At 47.1% G+C, this 20,072-nt stretch overlaps 1 protein-coding gene across 1 annotated transcript; it reads right to left on the reverse strand.

Annotated features, from left to right (window-relative positions):
* Window positions 1–2,634: 2,634 nt before the first annotated feature.
* Window positions 2,635–20,004, reverse strand: LOC309674857 (D-beta-hydroxybutyrate dehydrogenase, mitochondrial-like; the record flags this gene model as incomplete). The annotated part of the gene is made up of 5 exons (XM_082487033.1): window positions 2,635–3,166; window positions 4,857–5,009; window positions 9,252–9,393; window positions 15,979–16,083; window positions 19,879–20,004. The coding sequence occupies 5 exons, from the start codon at window positions 20,002–20,004 to the stop codon at window positions 2,685–2,687; spliced, it is 1,008 nt and encodes a 335-aa protein (XP_082343159.1). The 3' UTR covers window positions 2,635–2,684.
* Window positions 20,005–20,072: the final 68 nt, after the last annotated feature.

Raw genomic sequence — 20,072 nt, forward strand, 5'->3', positions numbered from 1 at the left:
ATTGTGTTTTCTTCCCTCTGTTACTCACCAGCAAGACAACGACCTGCCCTCAATGCCAGCGTTAACGAAGACTACCATGTGAAACAAGGGTCTGTGCTGCAGGGAACAGATTTCAGAACCAAGTTTTCAGTGAACGGCTGCTGGAAGCTCAAGATGGGAAAGGACCTGCTCAGTCACCTTGGCTTTGCTCTGCTGGCTCCAAGTTCATGTGATCATTTGCACCGTACAGAAACACTTGATACTTGCTCTTCCCATGCCAGCACTCTGCTCCTCTCACCCTCAGACATTCACCCAGAGCTCCCCACCCAGGCAGAAAGCAGATCAGGCACTGACAGCTCACCTGAGCATTGGGGGCAGAGGAAGGGACTGGGGCTCACATGCTATGAAATCCTAACCCTGACTCGGCCATGAGGTCCTTGCATGGCCTCGGACACTTCTTGGCTTGCAAGTCTCCGCTCTGTCTGTGAGAAGAGCTAATCCTTATTACCAGGCAGCTGTGGCATTTGGATTAGTTACACGCAGAGCGCTGAGGCAATGAATAATGCACAGCACCGCTCTCTCAACACTGTCGTTTGAGGGAAACCGCATAAAATACAAACACTGACAATGTGTGCGTTTGCAGAGAGGCCTCTCTCTAGCTGCCTTTTGCTCATGAAATGAGTTGTGCTGGCCATTCCGCTCCAGGCAGTTCTCACTGTGCCTCCACAGTCCCACTACCTGCTGAACCACTGCCACCTCCTTAACTACCGAGCCCAATTAAATCCTGACCTCAGATTCAAAGAGGGTGGGAAAAACAACATAGAAATGAGCACTGGAGACACAGACATGTGCTTTACAAATCTCACAGTTTATTTTTTTTCCTCTGTGTAAATCAGTGCTACTCAACATTACTCACATTTCACAGTGCAGGGGGCAGAAGTGACTACAACACCGCTTAAGCTGCAGTTCAGTGGGATTGTTCTGAGTCCTGGATCCCAGGCAATGTCCATGTGCTGATGATCTGGAATAGAAAAGAACTGCACAACCAGCATTTCCAGTAGTTGTAACTACCATAATACAAGCTACCTCCACAGCATCTCTAAGGGAAGCCTGCATTCCTCCTCAGGCATCACAGCATTCACAGCTGCATGCAGACTCCAAGCATTAGCATTTACAGCCAGCAGCATATAAAAATGTTTATGGCACAGTTTCCAAGTCAGAGCTAGCACAGACAGATGAGGAAAGAGCATATGATAAGCTCTTTTCATAGCTACCTAATCTCACATAGGACAAAACAGAACAAAGTTTAGCAGTGGAAGGGAAAGCTGGTCCCTAGAGTGAGAGGGTAGCGTCCCAGCCTGGCCAGCAGTGCCCACAGCCCCCTGGCTGCTCTGCTAGTGGTCACCACTGGGACAGAAGGAATGGGGCATGAAGCCAGGCAGCCCCAGCACTTGGAGAAATGACTGAAATCCCTCTATACAGCCAACAGGAAAAACCCTTGGCGACACTGTGCAAAAGTAGCTCATACCAGTTATTAGGAGGTTCTCTGAGGAGACAATCATGTGTGACATGGAAATTTCACTGTGCAATATTAAAAAAAAAAAAAAAAAAAAAGGAAATGTGTCACTTAAAGCACCCTTCCAGAGCTCATAGTCAGGCCATGCTGGCTGCACAGTGCCCCATCGCTGTTCCAAGTGCAGAGAGGATGAAACCAAAAATCTGATTTGGGAAAGCAAGAACAGCTCCCTCACCAGCAAGAGGAAGCCTAGCATGGGGCAGCGACATGAGGGAAGCAGGGGGACAGTGTCTATACCACAGCTGAGTAGTTCAGGGCACTGGTACCTAAGGTAGCAGTTAGAGGAGCCAAATTTGTTTGCTACATCAGATTCAAGCCTGTCCCACCAAGCTCATCAGCAGTGGGTAGAGAGAGGCTGCAAGTCCCAGCATCCACAGGGACTGACGGAGGGATGGCTCAGACCTCACTCACTATTAGAAGGGCTTTTCCCTGCCCAGCCTGTCTGCGGTCGCTGGCTCTGGCAGCTCCTGGCCACAGTGCTGGGAGGGAAGAACCCTTCTTTGCAGGGCTCTGACCCACCTCCCCCCAAGCTACGTAATGAGGCTGTTTAGAGGCAGTGTTGCTGTTTTCCTGGAAAGAGCAGACAGTCACAGCACAACAGAGCTTCCTAGCAGCATCAGGAAAACAACGGAAGGCTGTGTCTGACCCATTTTCAACCAAATGTAAAACTCTGTTTTTGTTTCCCATTTTAGTTTCTCCCTTTGAGACATCTCATAGCAACAGCTTTGCTCTGCTATTAGCAGCCTGTCCTTGTAAGGAAAAGCCAGAGCCCATTAATAAGCCAAATTTATCACTGGGGGAACTCTGCTGACCTAATTACACTAGCCACATATTTGACCCATTATGTTAACCTTCCTCTGCATCCTCCACAGTTAGAAGGAAAATACCTTTCAACTCTAATCAGGACAGCAGGGAACACAAAGAGCAAGAATTAGGAAAAAAACACAGAACAAAAAAAGCCATGCTGTTATCAGCATCCTACAAGACAAGACATGAAGCCATAACCCAAAGAGAAAGAACACGTCTACAAGGGGAGATGCCTCAGCAATGGGTGCAGACAGCCCTGACTAAGACAGCTTTAACGTGTGTGCATCTATGAGCACTGGAAGGATGCCTGAAGGACGGCCATTTACAGGGTGGCTCCGGGGATGTAAAGCCAGTCAGCAATGGCAGTGGGCAGGTGAGTCATGACTTGCAGCCTCACCCACCAATAGGCTTCCATGGGATTGTAACGGTTGTTCGGGCACACGGAAGTGAGCGCATCAGTGATGTCATTCAAGACCAGAGACATGTCCTTCAGGCCACTGTTAACAAAGGATTTCATCAGTGCGACATGGCGAGTGAAATACTCCCTCCCATAGTCCTCCTGCACGGTGTCACTTGCTCCGCTCCACAGTGCCTCAGCCTGCTTGTCAATGCCATCTGCCGTCAGGATGCCTGTCGCTGCCACGAAGTTACTGGGCTCAATGAGGATGACTCTGACACCCCAGCGGTACATCTCCTGCCGGAGACAGTCAGAGAAGGCTGCCACCCCAAACTTGGAAATGCAATAGCAGGAGCGAGATGGACTCACCATCCGTCCCAACATACTTGTGATGTTCACCACACGGCCTAGAGAGAAAAGAGCAGGAAGAGATTATGGGATGCAGAAGAAGCAGCCAGAACATCCCAGTAAAAAGGTGCTTTGTTGGATGACACTGATTTGTAAAATCCGAATCTTGAAGAGGTATCTAAATTCCCTGCCAAGGAGTCTTTCTCTCCTGACTCAAGCAAGCCTAGTCCCTGCTCTGACCGCCTCCATGGATGGTACACATGCCTGACTATGTATTAAAAAAGATTTACAAAGCACACAAGATATTTCCCTCCCAATTTCCAAGTAGGGAAGTACCCAGATGTTCTGAGGCTACTAGCCGTGTGCTCTCATGTCAGCGTGCCGCAATCCTGCATCTTGCTAGATAAGTGTTCAAGCTCCCAGCTAGCAGTGTTACAAGCTGGAAAGCACACAACACAGTGTGATGCTATACAAGCTCTTTCTTTAAGGATGATGGCTCATCTGCAGCCACTCTGCCTAATGCAGCTGTATGCTTCTAGACCTGAGCTGGATGGCAGAGAACTAGTGGAGGTTTCTCTGAACATGCAGCATGAGTAGCATGGCCTGCTCATCAGCTGGCTGGCCAGGAGTGCCTACAGTGCTACATGACTGGGACAGAGAGGAGACTTGATTTGCTGCTCTCTATGGGGCAGCAAAGAGCAATTGTCCTAACTCCCACCAGCAGCCCATGCCAGCCCGACTGCAGAGCTCTGGCAGTTTGTGTTAGATCACGCACTGCCTAGGGGCAGCGCCAGCAGTGGTCACTCCTCTGTGGATGGCTCTGTCCTTCCCCACAACAAGATGCGTACAATTATGGTTTCAGATGCACTTACAAACAAGCCCTTGAAATCTCACTAGCTATTTTTACAGAGAGGATTTTCACAGCCATGGAGCATGACACCCTTCTGCAGCTTGAAATTTTAGCTGAGAAACAAGTGGGTGGCTCTGCTCTCTCATTCCAGAACTAAGCGCAGCTTGGAGGGACTGTGAGAACCAGCTGCTGACCTGATGGGTAAGCTACCTTTTGTAGTGAGATAGGGCTTGTTTAGTGGGTACTTACTTTCTGGAAACAGTATCTGAGCAATCTTCTCAGTATAACCCCTTTCTGTCCTCACAGAACACGCAGCTGTGCCAGCATTCTCCCACATATGCTAAATAAAGAAGTTCTTTAGAGTTCTGCTATGCTTTTTTTTTTTTTAAACTATAAACCAAAGACTTTTGATAATACTGTTATCTTGTAGGATATCTGAAATGGTTGTTACTGACTCTTATTTATTCCACCACTACCACTCTGCAATCATCTGTGAAGTGAATAACACGAAGGGAGAAGATTCAGTTATCCAAACACAAGCACTTGGTGGACTCTGGAGGCCAGGATTATTTTGTTTGGTCTGCAGTCACTTTTTCTAAAGGTGGCCTGGAGTCCTGTTTCATATCTGCCAGCACTGCACAAAGGTCTCTGATGTCCTGTGATGTTTAAGATAGCAACTGCTGTGTAGGTGCCTGGACTGCCCCAAGAGTGGCCTGTACCACCAAATGCTTACACAGCATTTTGAACCCTGCTGTCTAGTTTGCCTGCATGCCTCAGACAACCTCCTCGAACTGCACAGGCATTCCTCGAAGCACAGTCTGAGTCATGATTTTTAGCTACATCTCTCTGCTCTGCTGCAAAAGCTCTCTCCGAGTCTTGCCACACTGCCCAGCACATACCTTTAGCTCGGCGAATGAGGGGCAGGAAAGCCTTTGTCACCCTCACGGTGCCCCACAGGTTGACCTCTGCCACGTTCTTGTAGTTGTCTAAACTTGCAAATTCCACCTCTCCGAAGGTTGAGACACCAGCATTGTTCACCAGGCCCCACAGACCTGCCAACAAACACATGGTTAAAGAGTAGAATGAGGAAGTGTCGCAGACAAGCAGCTTGCCTTGTTGTTCAAAGTAACTCAAGCCCTTGACAAAGAACTAGGCACTTTTGTAGAAAAAGAAGTTGTAGAGAAAAAGCAAGGAGATGAAATACACTCTTGATATACCAGAAGTGAAGCCAGTGGGGCTTGTTTAGACCACTAGGGAGAGTGATGGGGTCACACAAGCACTGCCTCTCGGAATGTCTCCTCTAAGGTCAAATTCTGTCCTGGGCCTTTGTACAGCCAGATCTGGCTGACCATCTTTTATGCCTCTTGTTGGTCCCAGGTTTGTCTTCACTCACTGACTTTATCATGGCTAGACTTTTGCTCAATTAAAAAAAAAAAAAAAAAAAAAAAAAAAAAGAGAAGAATAACAAGTATCTTGGATTTCTAAATCACCTTCACAACCCTGACTCAGTGTTTTGGAAAGCACATGATATTGATCTGCAGGGTCATGGCCCGGTTAGCAGCTCCTGTATTTTAGCCCAGGTATTTGGTTTCCCTCAATCCTAACTATAGCAGGACATGGCAAACTCACAACCAACCCTTAAAACGACTAGAATTTAAAAATTAATGTCTCTTGTGCATGCAGTCGTGTCAAAATTAAACTGACTGCACTTACCAAGCTCCCTACATGTCCAGCATGTCCAGGACTCAGCAGGTCACTGAGGACTTGACCCTTTGAAGTGATCACTGCAGGAGCCCCAGTGGCAAACATTTGTAGGACTGAGTCTGTACTTCATGAGTTTGTTGAAGCACAGGACTACACAGCCATAAACTGCAGGAGGAACAAACAGAAGAGCTGGAACAAGATAAGACAGTTGCTTCTCATTAGATGTCTTGCTATACACCACAGTTATTTTTCACTGTGTAAGTACCCAGTTGGAGTCGGGGCTCCTTTCTACTCCCCGACCTTCCTCTTGCCACCAAGAACACACACAGGGCTAAGGAGGAGTCTTCATGTCCAGGGAGCTTTGACATTGTTATCAAAAGCACCCATGTCATACCACCCTGTTGATAAGTTTTATCAAGCTCACTCTCAAAATTTTTTGGGCTGTTTGCCCTGCCTCTGCTCCACAGCTTCCCTGCCCTCATGGATGAAAATCTTTTAATAACCTCCAGCCTATATTTATTCATGGTCAGAGAGTAACCATGTATTGCACCAAACACAGCCCTCTAAGAAAACTGCAATATTCTACCGTTGCCAAATAAATACCCGAAGAATGTATCCTCCTGGTGCATTTAAAAACACCAGCATGCCCATGCTAGACTGGCTCTCTACTCTCACACTGGCTCTAGTAACCCTGCCCTGTTCCCAGCTAAGCTCTTTTTCCCTGAAGGCTGTTGACCAGCCACATACAGTGGACCATAGAAGGTCACATCCTACCCAGTGATAACAGTGCATTAAACATTCCCTCATGGTCTGTCCCAGAATGGATTTGCCTATTTGCCTCTCATAGCTGCCACTATTCCAGCATCTCCCAGCTCTCATATGGTGATCCCAGTACCTCTTTTGCCCTGCATGCCTGTCTCTGACAGACAGTGGTGAGTATCGCTCCAGTTCACTGGCCTGCAGCATTATCCTCCTCCAGAACAACCCCTTCTCAATCCCCACTGGGCCACAACAGCCCCAGGGGCTGTTTGGGATAACAGATAAGTCATGGCCTGCAGCAGAAGCCAAGAAAACATCTTGCTCACCTATCCTTCCATTTTTATTAATTCAAGTTTCTAAATGCTGCAGTCAGGCAGTTCTACTTCTGCTCTGCCCAAGATCCCCTCCCTGCCTGTTGCTACTGTACTTACTGAAGCTGCCAGCTGTAATGGGTCAAGATAACTTTGAAATTCACATTCATCTGGCAGCCAGCACAGCATCTCAGCCCGAAGGGGTCCCCTGGGCTGCTGCAAAGCAGCCTCTAATCACTAGCAGGAGGACCATGGAAACAGGGCATCTGATGGCATAATTTCAGCAGTAACAAAAGCTACACAGAGCAAATTTGGCAGGGACTTACCAAAACCCACAAAAGACTTAAACTGTCAGTCCCAAACTGACCTCCACAGAGTATTCCTGATTCTAAATTTCTCTACAATGATTTCCCATTTCTTGGGTTACGATGGACGTTCATGAAAACATTATTTATAATAGTTCATTCTTGGAATGTCATTGCTCACCGATCAGGTCATGTTACGTACAGAACAAAGTGCTGATAGGTACCCCGTCACAGGACTGTTTGCTGGACAGCCGTGTGTTTATTGAGCAGAGCCTTATCACTATTATTTCTTTAGTGTCAACAATACAGTGGGAACTGCGTAAGATCGAAAACAAACAGGGGCACTCCCATCGAAATTAGTTTAGCCTTATGTACACAGCACAGTGAGCAGAGGTATAAATGTACAGCACAAGAACTGTTCTGCACTAGCTCTTCTGGGGCCACACTCAGTGTGTAACAAGCACCCATGTGCAAGGCACCTCAGTCTCAATGGTCTCTATGTTCCAGCATTTTTTATTGAGCACTATTTATTGGCAAGCCCCAGACCTCAGTCACATCAATGTGCCTCAAAAGAAGCCTTTGCTGCTTTGCACACTGCTGCAGCAAATTACTACAAAATAAGGCGCTCAAGAGCAGCAGGAACCAGTCCAACTTGCTGATCAAGGATGCAAGACTTCTCTGTCCCTGCTACACACAAGGTTTTGCAAAACACTGCTGCATTTATAGAAGCAACAGAGCTGCTCCCTTACAAGCTTTCACTCATTGGGGAATGGCTCTGTGCCACCTCTGTTGCTGGGTTCTTCAGGAAAAGCTTGAGAAGCTGTGAAATGTGTGATGAGGGCTGGGTGATTGTGTAGGAAGAAAAATCATGCAGAGAGAACATGTGTGGGAACAGAGCTTGTACGTAACTCAGTTACATTTCATAAGCTTGTTTTAGAAGGAAGGGTGTGCTCATGTAATTTGCATGAAGATTAGAGCTACTGTTATTTACTAGCTTTATACTTGCCATGAACAAAGACAAGCCCATGACAGTCTCATCCACACCTCAAGAGGAGCAACCACTTTCCAGCCACACAACCCACAAGTCCTAGAGCCACAGATATGAAACTTCAATCTACCCTCAGCCCAGGTCTACAGCTGCTGTCCACCTTGCTACTTGCACAGAGGCTGCAGAGAAACCCATGTGGGGCTAGAAGCCTCACAACCTCATCACATTGGAAGAGGTGAGGTGGTGTCACACCAGACTCCCACTGTAAGCTCACATTCCATTGCCAAACCACGCACACGAGGAGCTGCCTGACACTCAGTCCAGCAGCCAAGCAGTGTACACCACAATCAGCCATCCCTTCCCCCAGGTACCTCTGCTCCACTCAAGCCCAGAGGTCAGTTCAAGGATAGACATGGAGTACCTTGGCACTAGCAGCATCTTGGACTGGCCCTGCAATAAGCACTCTCCTGCCTTCCCAGCCTCATGCACATTTCCAAGGAGGAAGGAAGCATGCAGAAGGGACTCCTACCTTCTTTTCAATGTTCCTAGGGTCTGTGAGTTGGACTAACACTTTGTGTGGTGTGTGGATTAAGGTGGCCTATACCAAGCTCATCCTGGATCCTGTCTTGCATCACTTTTGGGATGTTGCACGGCCAACTGAAAATATGAATTGACCTGGCTGAAGTATAATCCAGGTCTGGGGTCAGATTAGTTTTATGCTCCAGGTCAGCACCCAGTTACACAAACATGTTGTACCAGCACAGCAGAGGGGACAGCAGTAAGCAGGCATGGCCTGTCAGTGACTAGCAGAGTCACTACAGAAAGGTCTGTGGGAGCCAGGCTGCAGCAGGAAGCACCAGGAGGGGATCAGGCTCTGCCCACCCTATGCTCTTCACGGACACTCAAGGAGGGAGACACAGGCTCTTGTGGGCTTGCCTCCACTCATCACTTTTTATGGGATGTAGGGTTAAGCCTCACCCTCTAGCCAGTCTTGGTCTCTTCCCATGTGGATGTCACATCAACTACAGGACAGTTCTCCTCACTGACCCAGCTACAGCACTGCCTGACTGCCAGCCACACACTGCCACAGACCACCAGGCTTGTTGACCTTATTTTGGCCATGCAGAGAGGGAATAACCTGGCCAGTGCATGGGCTGCTCTGTAGGAAGGATTCTGTGAGCACAGCGAAGAGCCAGCTGTGCTAGAAATACAAAGATCCCCACACACCTTCCTCTGGCTCCTTCAGGGTCCTCTTCACAAAATCCACAGCCTGAGCCACCTCCTGGTCACTGCACACATCCATCTGCAGCACTTGCATGTGATCTGACTTCATGTTCTTCAGCTCCCTGGCTCCATCTCCATTCTCGTCCTGCTCAGCAGAAAAGAAAGACGTCCCACTAAGACAAGGAGCAGTAATGCAACTTCGGGCTGGGCATGTTCACACAGACAAGAAATAGAAGCTATTGAAATAGCATGCAGAGGTGTAAACCTGGTGCACAAATAGGTACGTGAACCACATGAACCAGCATGCAACTCACCGCCATCTTCCCATTCCCTCCAGCACAACCCCTATATCTGCATCAGTGACCCACTGCTCTGAAGGGCCATGAAGCATCTGCTGTTAGCTCCTCACACAAAGGGTTTGACATCTGTAATACTGTCAAATACCGTGCCAGCCTGGGATAACTGTGGGTGACTCTTCAGTACCTCAGTCTCCATGCTCTGCAGGTAACATAGCAAACACTTATATAGAAATCAAGAGTCAGATTTTCTAGGCTTAAAAGCAAAAGGCTAATTAGGCACCGTACTCATCTCATTCCAAAATATTGCCTGGCTTCTAATGAAGCAGTATTGTCAGACCACTTTGACAACAAGTCAGCAGGGACACCTTTGGCATGCCTAACAGCAAATGGTCTAATGCTACAGGACACAGTTAGGAAACAGTTACAGTTGAACCTATATAATAGTAATATTTTGCTCTTACTATACAGCAGAACAGGGTGCACGGGAATACATGCACAGTGGAGATCTGCCACACAAGATTACAGACACAAGGCATGAAGGAGGAGATTCTGGCTGAGGAAGCAAGAACAAGTCTTTTTTTTTTTTTTTTGGCTTCATACCATAGGTAATAAGAATGTGATAGCTCTGCTTTCCTTTCCATCCTTTTCCTTTCTTTCCCCATTCCCCCCCCCCCCCCAATGCTATCATTAGAGATTCTGTTACTATTGTGTTTTTGTTTTTGGGGTTTTTTTTGTTTGTTTAGTTAACCTGAACACAGTTCCAATCCCAAATTTTATCTGGTCACTTCCAGATGGGATTGTTGCCTAAGCCTCACAGCCTTGCTCAGGTGCTATACAACAAATAAAAGTCAATAGAGCACAAATTAGCTATGCAGTTCCACAGGAGGTTTGAGCTTTAATTCATCAAACTACTTCCTGAATCACAGGCTCTGCCTTGTTAGGGAGGAAGAAGTTATGAATTGGTGAGTCACCATGCCTGGCTGCCACTCTTCCTTTAGCACTTGATACCAACTCCCACAGTACAAGGGCAAACAAGGCGAGCAATCCTCCCACAGTCACCTGCTCAGCTGCCTCTGCAGCCAGGCTGATGTAAAAACCATGTAACTGCTTAGTTTTTCTATATATAATCTCAGGCTCTTTAATGAATATAGTATATAACAGCTTGCCTCCACCTTCAGTCCAGTGAACAATGATGTGTAATGAAGGAATAGAGCTGAAATGTCCATTTCAGCTTTGAGCAAGACAGAGTAGCTCTCAAAAATCAATATATAGTGACACTGGAGTTATGACAATAGTAAGTAGGAGTTTCTGGCCCTCTGGCTGCATAGCATTTCACACCTGGCTTATTTCCAGGTATCACAAAAACAGCAAATAAAGACTTGAAGCTTTCTAATGCACATCAAACACAGTGACGTGCTGTGTCCAGCCCTTTATCTAGCCACAAAAAGAATCCCTAAAAGTGGCATTACAAGTACTTAATAACAAATGTCACCAAAATATTATAGTCCCTTTGTGAATATAATGGGTGAGGGTTGTGTGATGCCTCACTATGTTTCCGGAAGATGCTCTTGCGTCTCACTGAGTTATACAACCAACTTTCAGCTACTTAACAGGGAATAAAGTAGAGCTAATTCAGCTTGTAAAAGAGATTTACTGTATCTATATAGAAATAAAAACTTAGCTGTATCTGTACTCAAGTACCAGTTGTCACTTCAGAGCACTGAAAATACCTTTCCCTGTGTGTTTTTTAATCTTTTATAATGTTTATAAACTAAACATGAAATATTTCCACTGTTTTTTGAAAATCAAAGTCACAGACCAGCAACTTAAAAATCCAGTATAAATGGTTTGTATTATTCATATTGAAATGAATTTTCCCCTATCACCAGTGCAACTCAATCTGCAAAGTTACCTTCCCAGCTACAATTCATTCGTTGTTGACAAAACATATTGATTTTGGAAGACTGACTTCCAACTTGCAATATCAATTGGAACTACTTTTCACAGTTGTAGACACCACCTCAGCCACTATTTAATTGTAAAACAAATTGCTTAACTCGTACGACCAGAAAACCTTGACGAATGAAGCAGTTGTATTATTATGGAAAACAGCGAACATCATCTTATGTTCCACGGTCTCTAGGGGCTGCAAGCACATTCCCTGTTCAGATACCCACACAGTACTTCTTCCTTGTTTTTTAAATGGTAGATTTGCTGGCTGGGAAGATACCAGGAGCAGTTCCCATGGGAGCAGACAAGCTGTCCTCCCTGGGATGGCCTTGGCATGCACCAGCAGGAGCCATGCAGCAGCATGAACCGAGCAGGATCCCTGGGGGAACTCTGGTGGTGCTGGCACATTTGCTCCTGCAAAGCCTCTCTCCCTCTCCTCTTGCTGTCACTTTATTTGCCTGATTTTTCTCCTCTTGGACAACCTCTCAGCTTTCCCTTCCACTTTCATCAGAGTTGGACTTGAAAGCTGCCCTGCTCCAGCCCAGCCTGCTGCCCAAGTACTCTCCAGAGAGACCTTCAGTGGGACTGTCCCATTTCCTCCCAGTTATCTCATTTCCCTCGGTTATCCTGCCCTCGCAGTCCTGCACAGCTCTGGCTGCCCACCCCACCCTCCACCTCGCAGGGGCTGGTCCTGGGCAGGGAGCCTGACAGCCACACAAGCCCTCTCCACCCTTCAGAAGAACCTTGCTCCAGCTTTCGACTGCCTCCCCTTCCCTTTCTTGCTTCTCTCCTGCTCTGGTTCTGAGGATCCTGATGCAGCTGGTGCTGAGGGACAGGCAGATCACACAGAAGATTGTTAGCAGAGAGCCCTCCTGTAATGGACTGAGCCACAGCCTTTTCTCAGGGAAGCTTTTGGGATTGAGGATTAGGTCCTGGCAAGCACTTGGGCACACGCAGCGAGATGTCAGTGGGAATCAGGAAGCCACAAACTCAATGCTGAACACCCGTGGATCCGGCCAGCTCGCTCCATCTGCGTCAGTTCCCCCCTCGCCCTGCTGCTGCCTATCGACCCGCTCCCTTCCTGTGCTTCCTGGGCAGAACACCTTGTATTTGTCATTACTGGTTTCTATCTAACTGATTTCAGATTCTACCCAATCTATCAACATCATTTTGAACCCTATTACCCCAAGGGCGTGCAATCCTCCCTGCTTGGCACCCTGCACATTTCTTTCCAAGTGAACTCTCTATTCCAGGGACCACTTCCAAGAAAATTTCCCTGGGACTGAACAGCAGTCACAGGCTCAGATCGTGTCCCTGAGCTCATGAGACTATCATGAGGGACTGTCTCAAAACCCTTATTCAGGGTACATTTATTCCTTCCCTTTTTAACCACTCTGCTGCTTAGCCAGAATGAGATTAGACTGACACGGCACAGTCTGATCCTGGTAAAATTTTACAGACAGTGTGTATCACACTATGATCTAGACACTCGTAAAACTGACAGTTCAGTGTGTTGCAACTTCATCTAGTGCACTGAAGGCGAGCTGCCTGGTTGGCAATTCCAGAGGTCTGTCTCTTTTGGGAAGGGAAGTACAGTATCTGCCCTCTTCCAGCATTCTGGAAATCCCCTGGCCTCCAGGTGTTCCTGAAAATATCACCGATGGGGCAAAAATCACAATGGCTCATCCTTTATATGCTCTTCAGTACATTTCGTCAGGCCTGGTGAACTTGAACAAATCTATTTATGTAAACATTCCCTGTTCTTTTCCCTTTTCTTGCCTGCAGTCCTTATGAAAACTGCTGGCAGTACACATCTGAAAACAATGTACCCCTTTTTCAGTAAGATCAAAGAAAAGACAATAATAATTATTTCAACTTTTTCTGTACTTTCTACTTTTCAAGTTATTTTGTAATCGATTTCTGTGTGGTTTTCCATCTAAATCCTAATATATTAACAGAAACTTTCTCTATCGACTTAGTCATCCTTGCTAAATGAAATCCCTTTTGCACTTGATCCTCTCCAGTTCTATCCCAGCTTGCTTCCAGTATTTTTTTACTCCTGTAGCTTTATTTTTTACTGTCTGATCATAAAAAAGTTCCTGATGCAGCTGACAGTGACCCATCTTGTATTTAATACAAGAGCATTCTATGGCGGCTGGTACATCAGGGATCCTTTAATTCTCAGTATAAAAGCATGCAAGCAAGTGATGATGGAGTAATTACGTGTGAACTAATAGCCTGGCATCTGCTCTACGACAACTGCCCCCATACCTGCTCTGACCCTGCAGTGACCCTACAGCAGCTCACTCTTCTCTCATGACAGGGTAAGTTTCCTTGCATTCATCATGAGCAGTTACACGCACACTGCCAGTTACCATAGGGTAGCTGCATCCTTTGCCACACTGCATGTGTGCCCCTTCACTTACCAGTAATAATCACTCATGTCTTGTTCTTCACAAGCAATCTGACCCAACAGCTCCCCGCCTTCACTGATGTTTCCTGCTTCTTTTGGATCCGTTGTCCTTTTCTGCAGTCACTATATGCTTCCTTTTCTCAGGGTAGTCAGCTCTATATTTAAAACCATTTTCATCCCACAGGCATTCTACTATTAGGTTTTCAGTAAGCTCCTGCTCATCAAATTTTAAATTTCTAGGCTATTATCTCCCTCAGCCAACACAAAGCTATTCAGTGAGGATACTGCTGTCCCAAGAACCATAGAAAGTATTTGGCTGTGTTACTTTTGCAACAGCTACCAAATTACTGTTGTTACCACCAGACCCTGACCTTCAAATGCACCTAACAATAATCAACACTAACAATCCGGGGGGGGGGGGGAGGGAGGAACCACACACAAGTGAAATCCTAGGGCACCGAGTCCAGATCTCCTAAAAATTTATTAACGCACAGAACAAGAAAAATCACATTTTCCCACTCTTTGCCCCTTCAGGGTCAAGTGCTCAGTCAATCTCCTGAAAGTCACCCACCGATCAACTATGACTCCTGATGCATCTTCCACTTCTACACAGAATATAAGTACTGAACCACAAGAGTTTTGGGTCCAAATAAGAAGTTGCCAGGCCAGATCACAAGGCATGCTGAGAGATGTTCTGGGATAGGTAATAATCTGTTATCAAGAAGCATTTTTTTTTTTCCTTATCAATAAAACAAGCAAGCAGGGATCACTTCAGAAGCATTTCTTTTCTTAATGTGGCTTCAAATGGAGCCTGGCACTCCCTGCTCCGCGCTAGCGTGCTGCCTGCCAAACAGTGCTCTCAGACCACCCTACCTCCCCTCTCCTTTCTGTTCCCTACGCCTGCCGCTCAGCAAAGCGAATACCTGACTTGCTATCACCACAGATTCAGGCATCCCAAAGCAGCATATGACATGATTACAGAAGGATTTACACAGCATCCACATGGAAATTTCCAAATAATGGCAATTTTCCAACAGGACTCTCTTGCTCTCAAGTTACACAATATGTCAGCTGATAATAACTTTCCCTTCTGGTGTGGTGGAAGAACGTAACCTCTGCTGAGATCACACAGGCAAAGAGGGCTACCTTTTTGTGTTTGTTCTTGCCTTCCACACTACTCAAAAATCTGAGGTCACCACTCCCTGAGCACCTGTGCTGAAAAGGCCAGAGAAACAAGTGGGTATGAACTGATTTTGAACAATTCAGGTCAGCAATTACATGAGTTTTGACTATGAAAACAGCAAAAAAGCATAGTAAGGGTAAAACCCCAGGGGAGATGGCAATGGAGCTGGCCCAGTTTTATAAAGAGGATTACACAACACAGTTACCTGCAAAAGCAGGGACTGAGATGATGAGTCTGCAACCCCTTCTGATTCAGTAGGCCTAAACTGATCTCTTGCAAGAAGTGATGCTATATGCCAAACACAGGTGACAGAGGGTGAGACTTACAGATATCAGAAACCAGAAACTGATCAGAAATCGGTAAATTTGTTTATTCAGCTATCCAGAAACTGAACAGCTTTTACAGAAGCTGTAGAAGCACAGTTTGGAGAAGACACTTTGGAAACAGAACCTGACCAAGGCAGGAGACGTGGCTTGGAGACGAATTAGAGAAAAGTGTCCCCAAAGGAAAGTGACAGTATGAAAGACAGCAACAGAGATGCCAGAGAAGACAGAAAGCCACAGTGCCATAGCAATCTTGGACTATCAAATTTATTGAGTGTGTTGCAGTATTGCTGAGAGGCTTTCAGCAGTGAACAGTGCCCGACTGTACAAGCTACTGTACACACAGGCAGCTGACAGACAGTCCCTGCCCTAAAGAGCTCAGAATTACAGGAATAACAAGATGCAACAGGTATATGAAGCAATGGAAATGTAAAGATCCCTGCCTACTGCACTTCCCCCAGGTCTTGCATTAGAATAAACGGGAGCTGCAGTTGAAGAGGCTGTCACTTGAGAATCATTTTTCTCTATTCACAGAAGAATTTTGATCACTATTATTACTCACCAAACATCCAGCAAAAACAGTAAATCCCTTTGAGTGGAGCCGTTTTGCCAAAGCATGTCCAAAACCTTTGTCACAGCCTGTTATTAGCACCGCCTTCCCTTCAGCCTGTGTGGGGAAAGACCGGAATATGGTATCATCAGATACTGCAATGCCACCAGCACAGAGCAATACAGCACAGGAGCAGCCCCGCAGCCCAGGCCAGCCAGCCCTCGAGAGGTACAATTCCAGCTGCAAGCCACGGTGGGCATGTACCTGTCTGCATACTAACCTGACCACAGTCTAAACCCAGTGATTTCAGCGGAGCTTCTGCTGGCTCAGCCAGCGTAAAGGAGCTGACAAGATTCCTGTCTAGAAACACAACCAGCTCCCAACTACTGTGAAACCCTAAATTTACTCAATTGCTGGTCTGTAACAAATTGTGATGCCTTGATACCTGAGCTAGAACAGTAACTCTTTCTTTCAAGTATCAGTGGCCAAAACAGAAGAGAAGCATTTCAAAAGAAGTTAGTGATCTACCAACTCATATGCATTATAAGAAACAGCAGCACAGAAAACATCCAAAGAATAGTATGTAACCTGCTTGAACTGTACAGCAGCTCTTTTAACAGCAGAGCAACTCTCTATTGTCTGTTCCCTACCTTCTCCCACTCTTTGTGGTACTTTCCATACCGTATTTTAGCATGCAGGAATATGACTACAGGTTAGGGTTTCCTTCTGAAACACTGCAGTCTTAACAGGAACAATTTATCGAATCCTATGGTTCTCTCCTACATTATAATTATCTTTTGACTGATGGATAAATTGAGAGAGAAGATTTGATACTCCATCTGATATGATACAACAGGCTTGCGATAGAACTGGAAACAGAATCCCAGATCCTGAAGAGAAGCACATACTGAAACACGGCACCTTCACCCTCTTTCTTTGCTTGAAAGCCATCTCTCCCCTGCTCTCCTCACCACAGCTGTGAAGCAATGAGCTCCTAACGCTTAGCCCAACTTGCAGGCACTGAGCTGCAGTGCTGCACACTGCTCAGACTGAAATCGTATCTGTGAGAAAATAACATGATATAGTAATAAAGTTCTAGAGAATGCAATAAGGAAGTGAGGTCACTTCCATCTCTGTGGAGATATCTGCAACTAATAACCCATGTTACTGTATTAACAGCTGGAATATGAACACTCATATTTTATACTACTTATGTATGAATTGCACCAGCTTGTCCAGCCACTTTTTCAGACAGAAATGGGGCAATCACTAGTGCTCTCTGATCTTGTTTTGCTGACATGCATGGTAGAGAACTGGCAATAAGGAATAATTGCAGGGTGATAGTGATCAGAGCACTACTGCACAAACTCAAGACGTGCAGAGAGCAATAAGCAAATGAGCTACACCCTGTCCTGTATCTCATGTTGAAGCTGTTGCTTTCAAAGGGGAGTCACGATCTGAAGTTGAAATGAGAATTGACCAAAAGCCTATCCTGCATTTATCATACAAACACCCACATTAACACTGATTCCTACGCTCACACAAAGAGCTCCCAGCTACAGGCTAGCTCTACGAATGCTCTGAAGGTAGTTACAACTGAAGGATATACAATAAGTGAGAAGTAAATATATTGCACTCAGTCTCAATCTAATTTACGGTGACACAACTCCAAGAGATGAAGATCAAATATGAACCAGATCACAGAATTTTCCAAGGTTACCACCCATATTAATTGAGAAACCTGGCCCTTGAAGAAAAGATTTGACTTTTTCCTCTGCCTCACCTCCCTAGACCACTTGCCTCTGAATCCTGAGGACAGAATGCTTCCCAAAAAGGCAGCAACTGAGCAGGAGATAAAGAGTTGGGACCACTTCCAGAGACACACACAAGGAAACAGAGGCAATGCCCAATCCTCAGCTATCGTTAGCTCCTTCATTAGCTGATCTAATAAGGACAGAGCTCAGCTGCAGGAAATGAAAGCAAATCGCTGGGCTGTGTTCCTGTGTGCATCTCGTTTTAGCTCTCAGCAGCTGGTTTGCTTTCTCAGGTTAAAAAAAAACCCAAACCACCAAAATGTTCACAAAAAGGAGGAAGTCTAAAAATCCTCTCAGCTGTCTATAATGGGGAGAAAAATGAGTAACAACTTACAGTATGAGAAGGTTCCTGTGATTGTTAATTACTTGCTATTACCCTAATTTCAGGTAATAAAGCATGTGACTACAGCAGTTCGTAACAGACTAAAGCCCCAACAGTGATAACAAGAGTGCAAAACCCCAAGGGATGTAATAGATCTCACATCTGTAGCTGCCCTCGTCCTTGTACCATACCTGATGGATGGTGAGCTCCCAGGGATGAGAGCAGCCAAAAAGATCCTAACCCCAAAACCCCTCCAAACACAGAAAAGCCTGATCAACCTTATCTTTTGAAAGTCCCAAGATAAGGCCTAATGGGCCTCGTTCCTGGAGTTTGATAAGGTCAGCCTGCAGCTTACAGTTTGACACAGTGCTGAGACAGGCAGAGAGGACCAGCTATCACCTCTCTAGCAGGCATCACAGCGACCTTAATCAGTGTTTTTGAGGAACTTCAGGTGCCTCACTCACTAATGCTCATAGAGCGCTCTCAGGAAATACTGCACAGAAGATGGCACTCATGGACAGTACTGCCAAGGATCCTGAGACCTGCTAAGAGTGCAGAGGAACTTCTTGTGCTGGAGGTGCTGCTGTGGCACCTGGGCAGGGTAATACTGTCAGTATCCTCGCTGCATGATCCACAGCACCGTAACACATGTTCCACACACTTTGAACAGTCCCAGTGAGGCAGCCCGATTTGAACCTGCAGTTAGCTCAGGTGCACGCACCTCACGAGCTTTCCCTACTGGGATACGATCCTTTATTAAATAGCAGAATTTACTTTACTCATGCAGATGATCTATCAAAATCATACACATTTACTGCAAAAGAGGCTAAGGAAAGCGAAGCTCAGTCTCTCTGGACAATGTGAGAACTCACTGTGCTTGCCTAGACTTTATCTTCTTCTACTGTGTCACTTGTTTCTGGAATCCTATTCCCTTTTATGCCATCCCCCGACCACCTGCTTGTTATCAGACTAATTTGAAGATGAGAGCAGTTACACAGTAAACTCTGCTTGTTCCCTTTTTCCAGAGTCGGGAAGTTGAGGTTTTCAATCCCAGGAAAAGTAACTAGAAGTATTCACTTAAAGGGGAGGCATTTTCCTCAGGTGGGACAGGGATGGGGAACATCAGCGGCACAGAGCGGCCGAAGGGCAGCGGGGGGCTGCAGAGGGACAGGACTGCGCCGGAGGCCCTGGAGCAAAACCAGGTTCACATGCAGGTTCTTCCCGGTGCCTGCAGAAAGGTTGTCTGGAGAGTAAACAAGAGCCCAATTAACTCCAACCCAGTGAAAGAACCCCAGGCATTTTGTGTAGAAGACATGTAGAAGTGACTGTTTATGCTGTTCTGTTCATGGGGCTTTTTTTTTTCCTCCCTTACGCTCACAGTACTGGAACAAACACCAACACGCACCGCTCCGTGAGCCCCACGCGGTGTGGCGAGTTTCGCCCCAGAAGCGGAGCGGGGAAGGGGGGGGGATGGACCAGGCCGGCAGCACTGAGCCGCCCCGGCCCAGCCGGCTGCGAGGGGCCGGCAGGCCGCCCGAGCCTCCCGGCATTTCACCTCCCCTCGCAGTGCCCGTGCGAGGCCGCCGCCCGCTCGGGCAGCGCCGCTTCGGCTGCCTCACAGGCGCGACGCCTCAACTCCGGCCCGCCTCAACTGCGGCAGCGGCGGGCAGGAAGGCGCGGCGCCATTTTGGGCCGGGGAAGTGGGGGGGGGGGGAGGCCCTCGGAGGTCTCCCCCTTGGCGAACCCCAGAAGGGCCCGAAGCCCCCCAGTACTCACAGGCAGGGCGCGGCGTGCCCGCCGCGGCAGGAGGAGGAGGAGGAGGCGGCGGACCAGGCACCGCCCGCCGCCCGCCAACAGCAGCGCGGCGCCCAACGCCAGCAGCGGCACCGCGACGCCCCGCATGGCCGCAGCCTATCGCCGCCGCCGCCCGCGCCCGCCCCGGCCCTTCCCCCGGCCCGCCCCCCGCCGCG

This window comes from Vanellus vanellus, assembly GCF_965231255.1.
Source record: "Vanellus vanellus genome assembly, chromosome: 8".
In the NCBI taxonomy this organism is placed as follows: Eukaryota; Metazoa; Chordata; class Aves; order Charadriiformes; family Charadriidae; genus Vanellus; species Vanellus vanellus.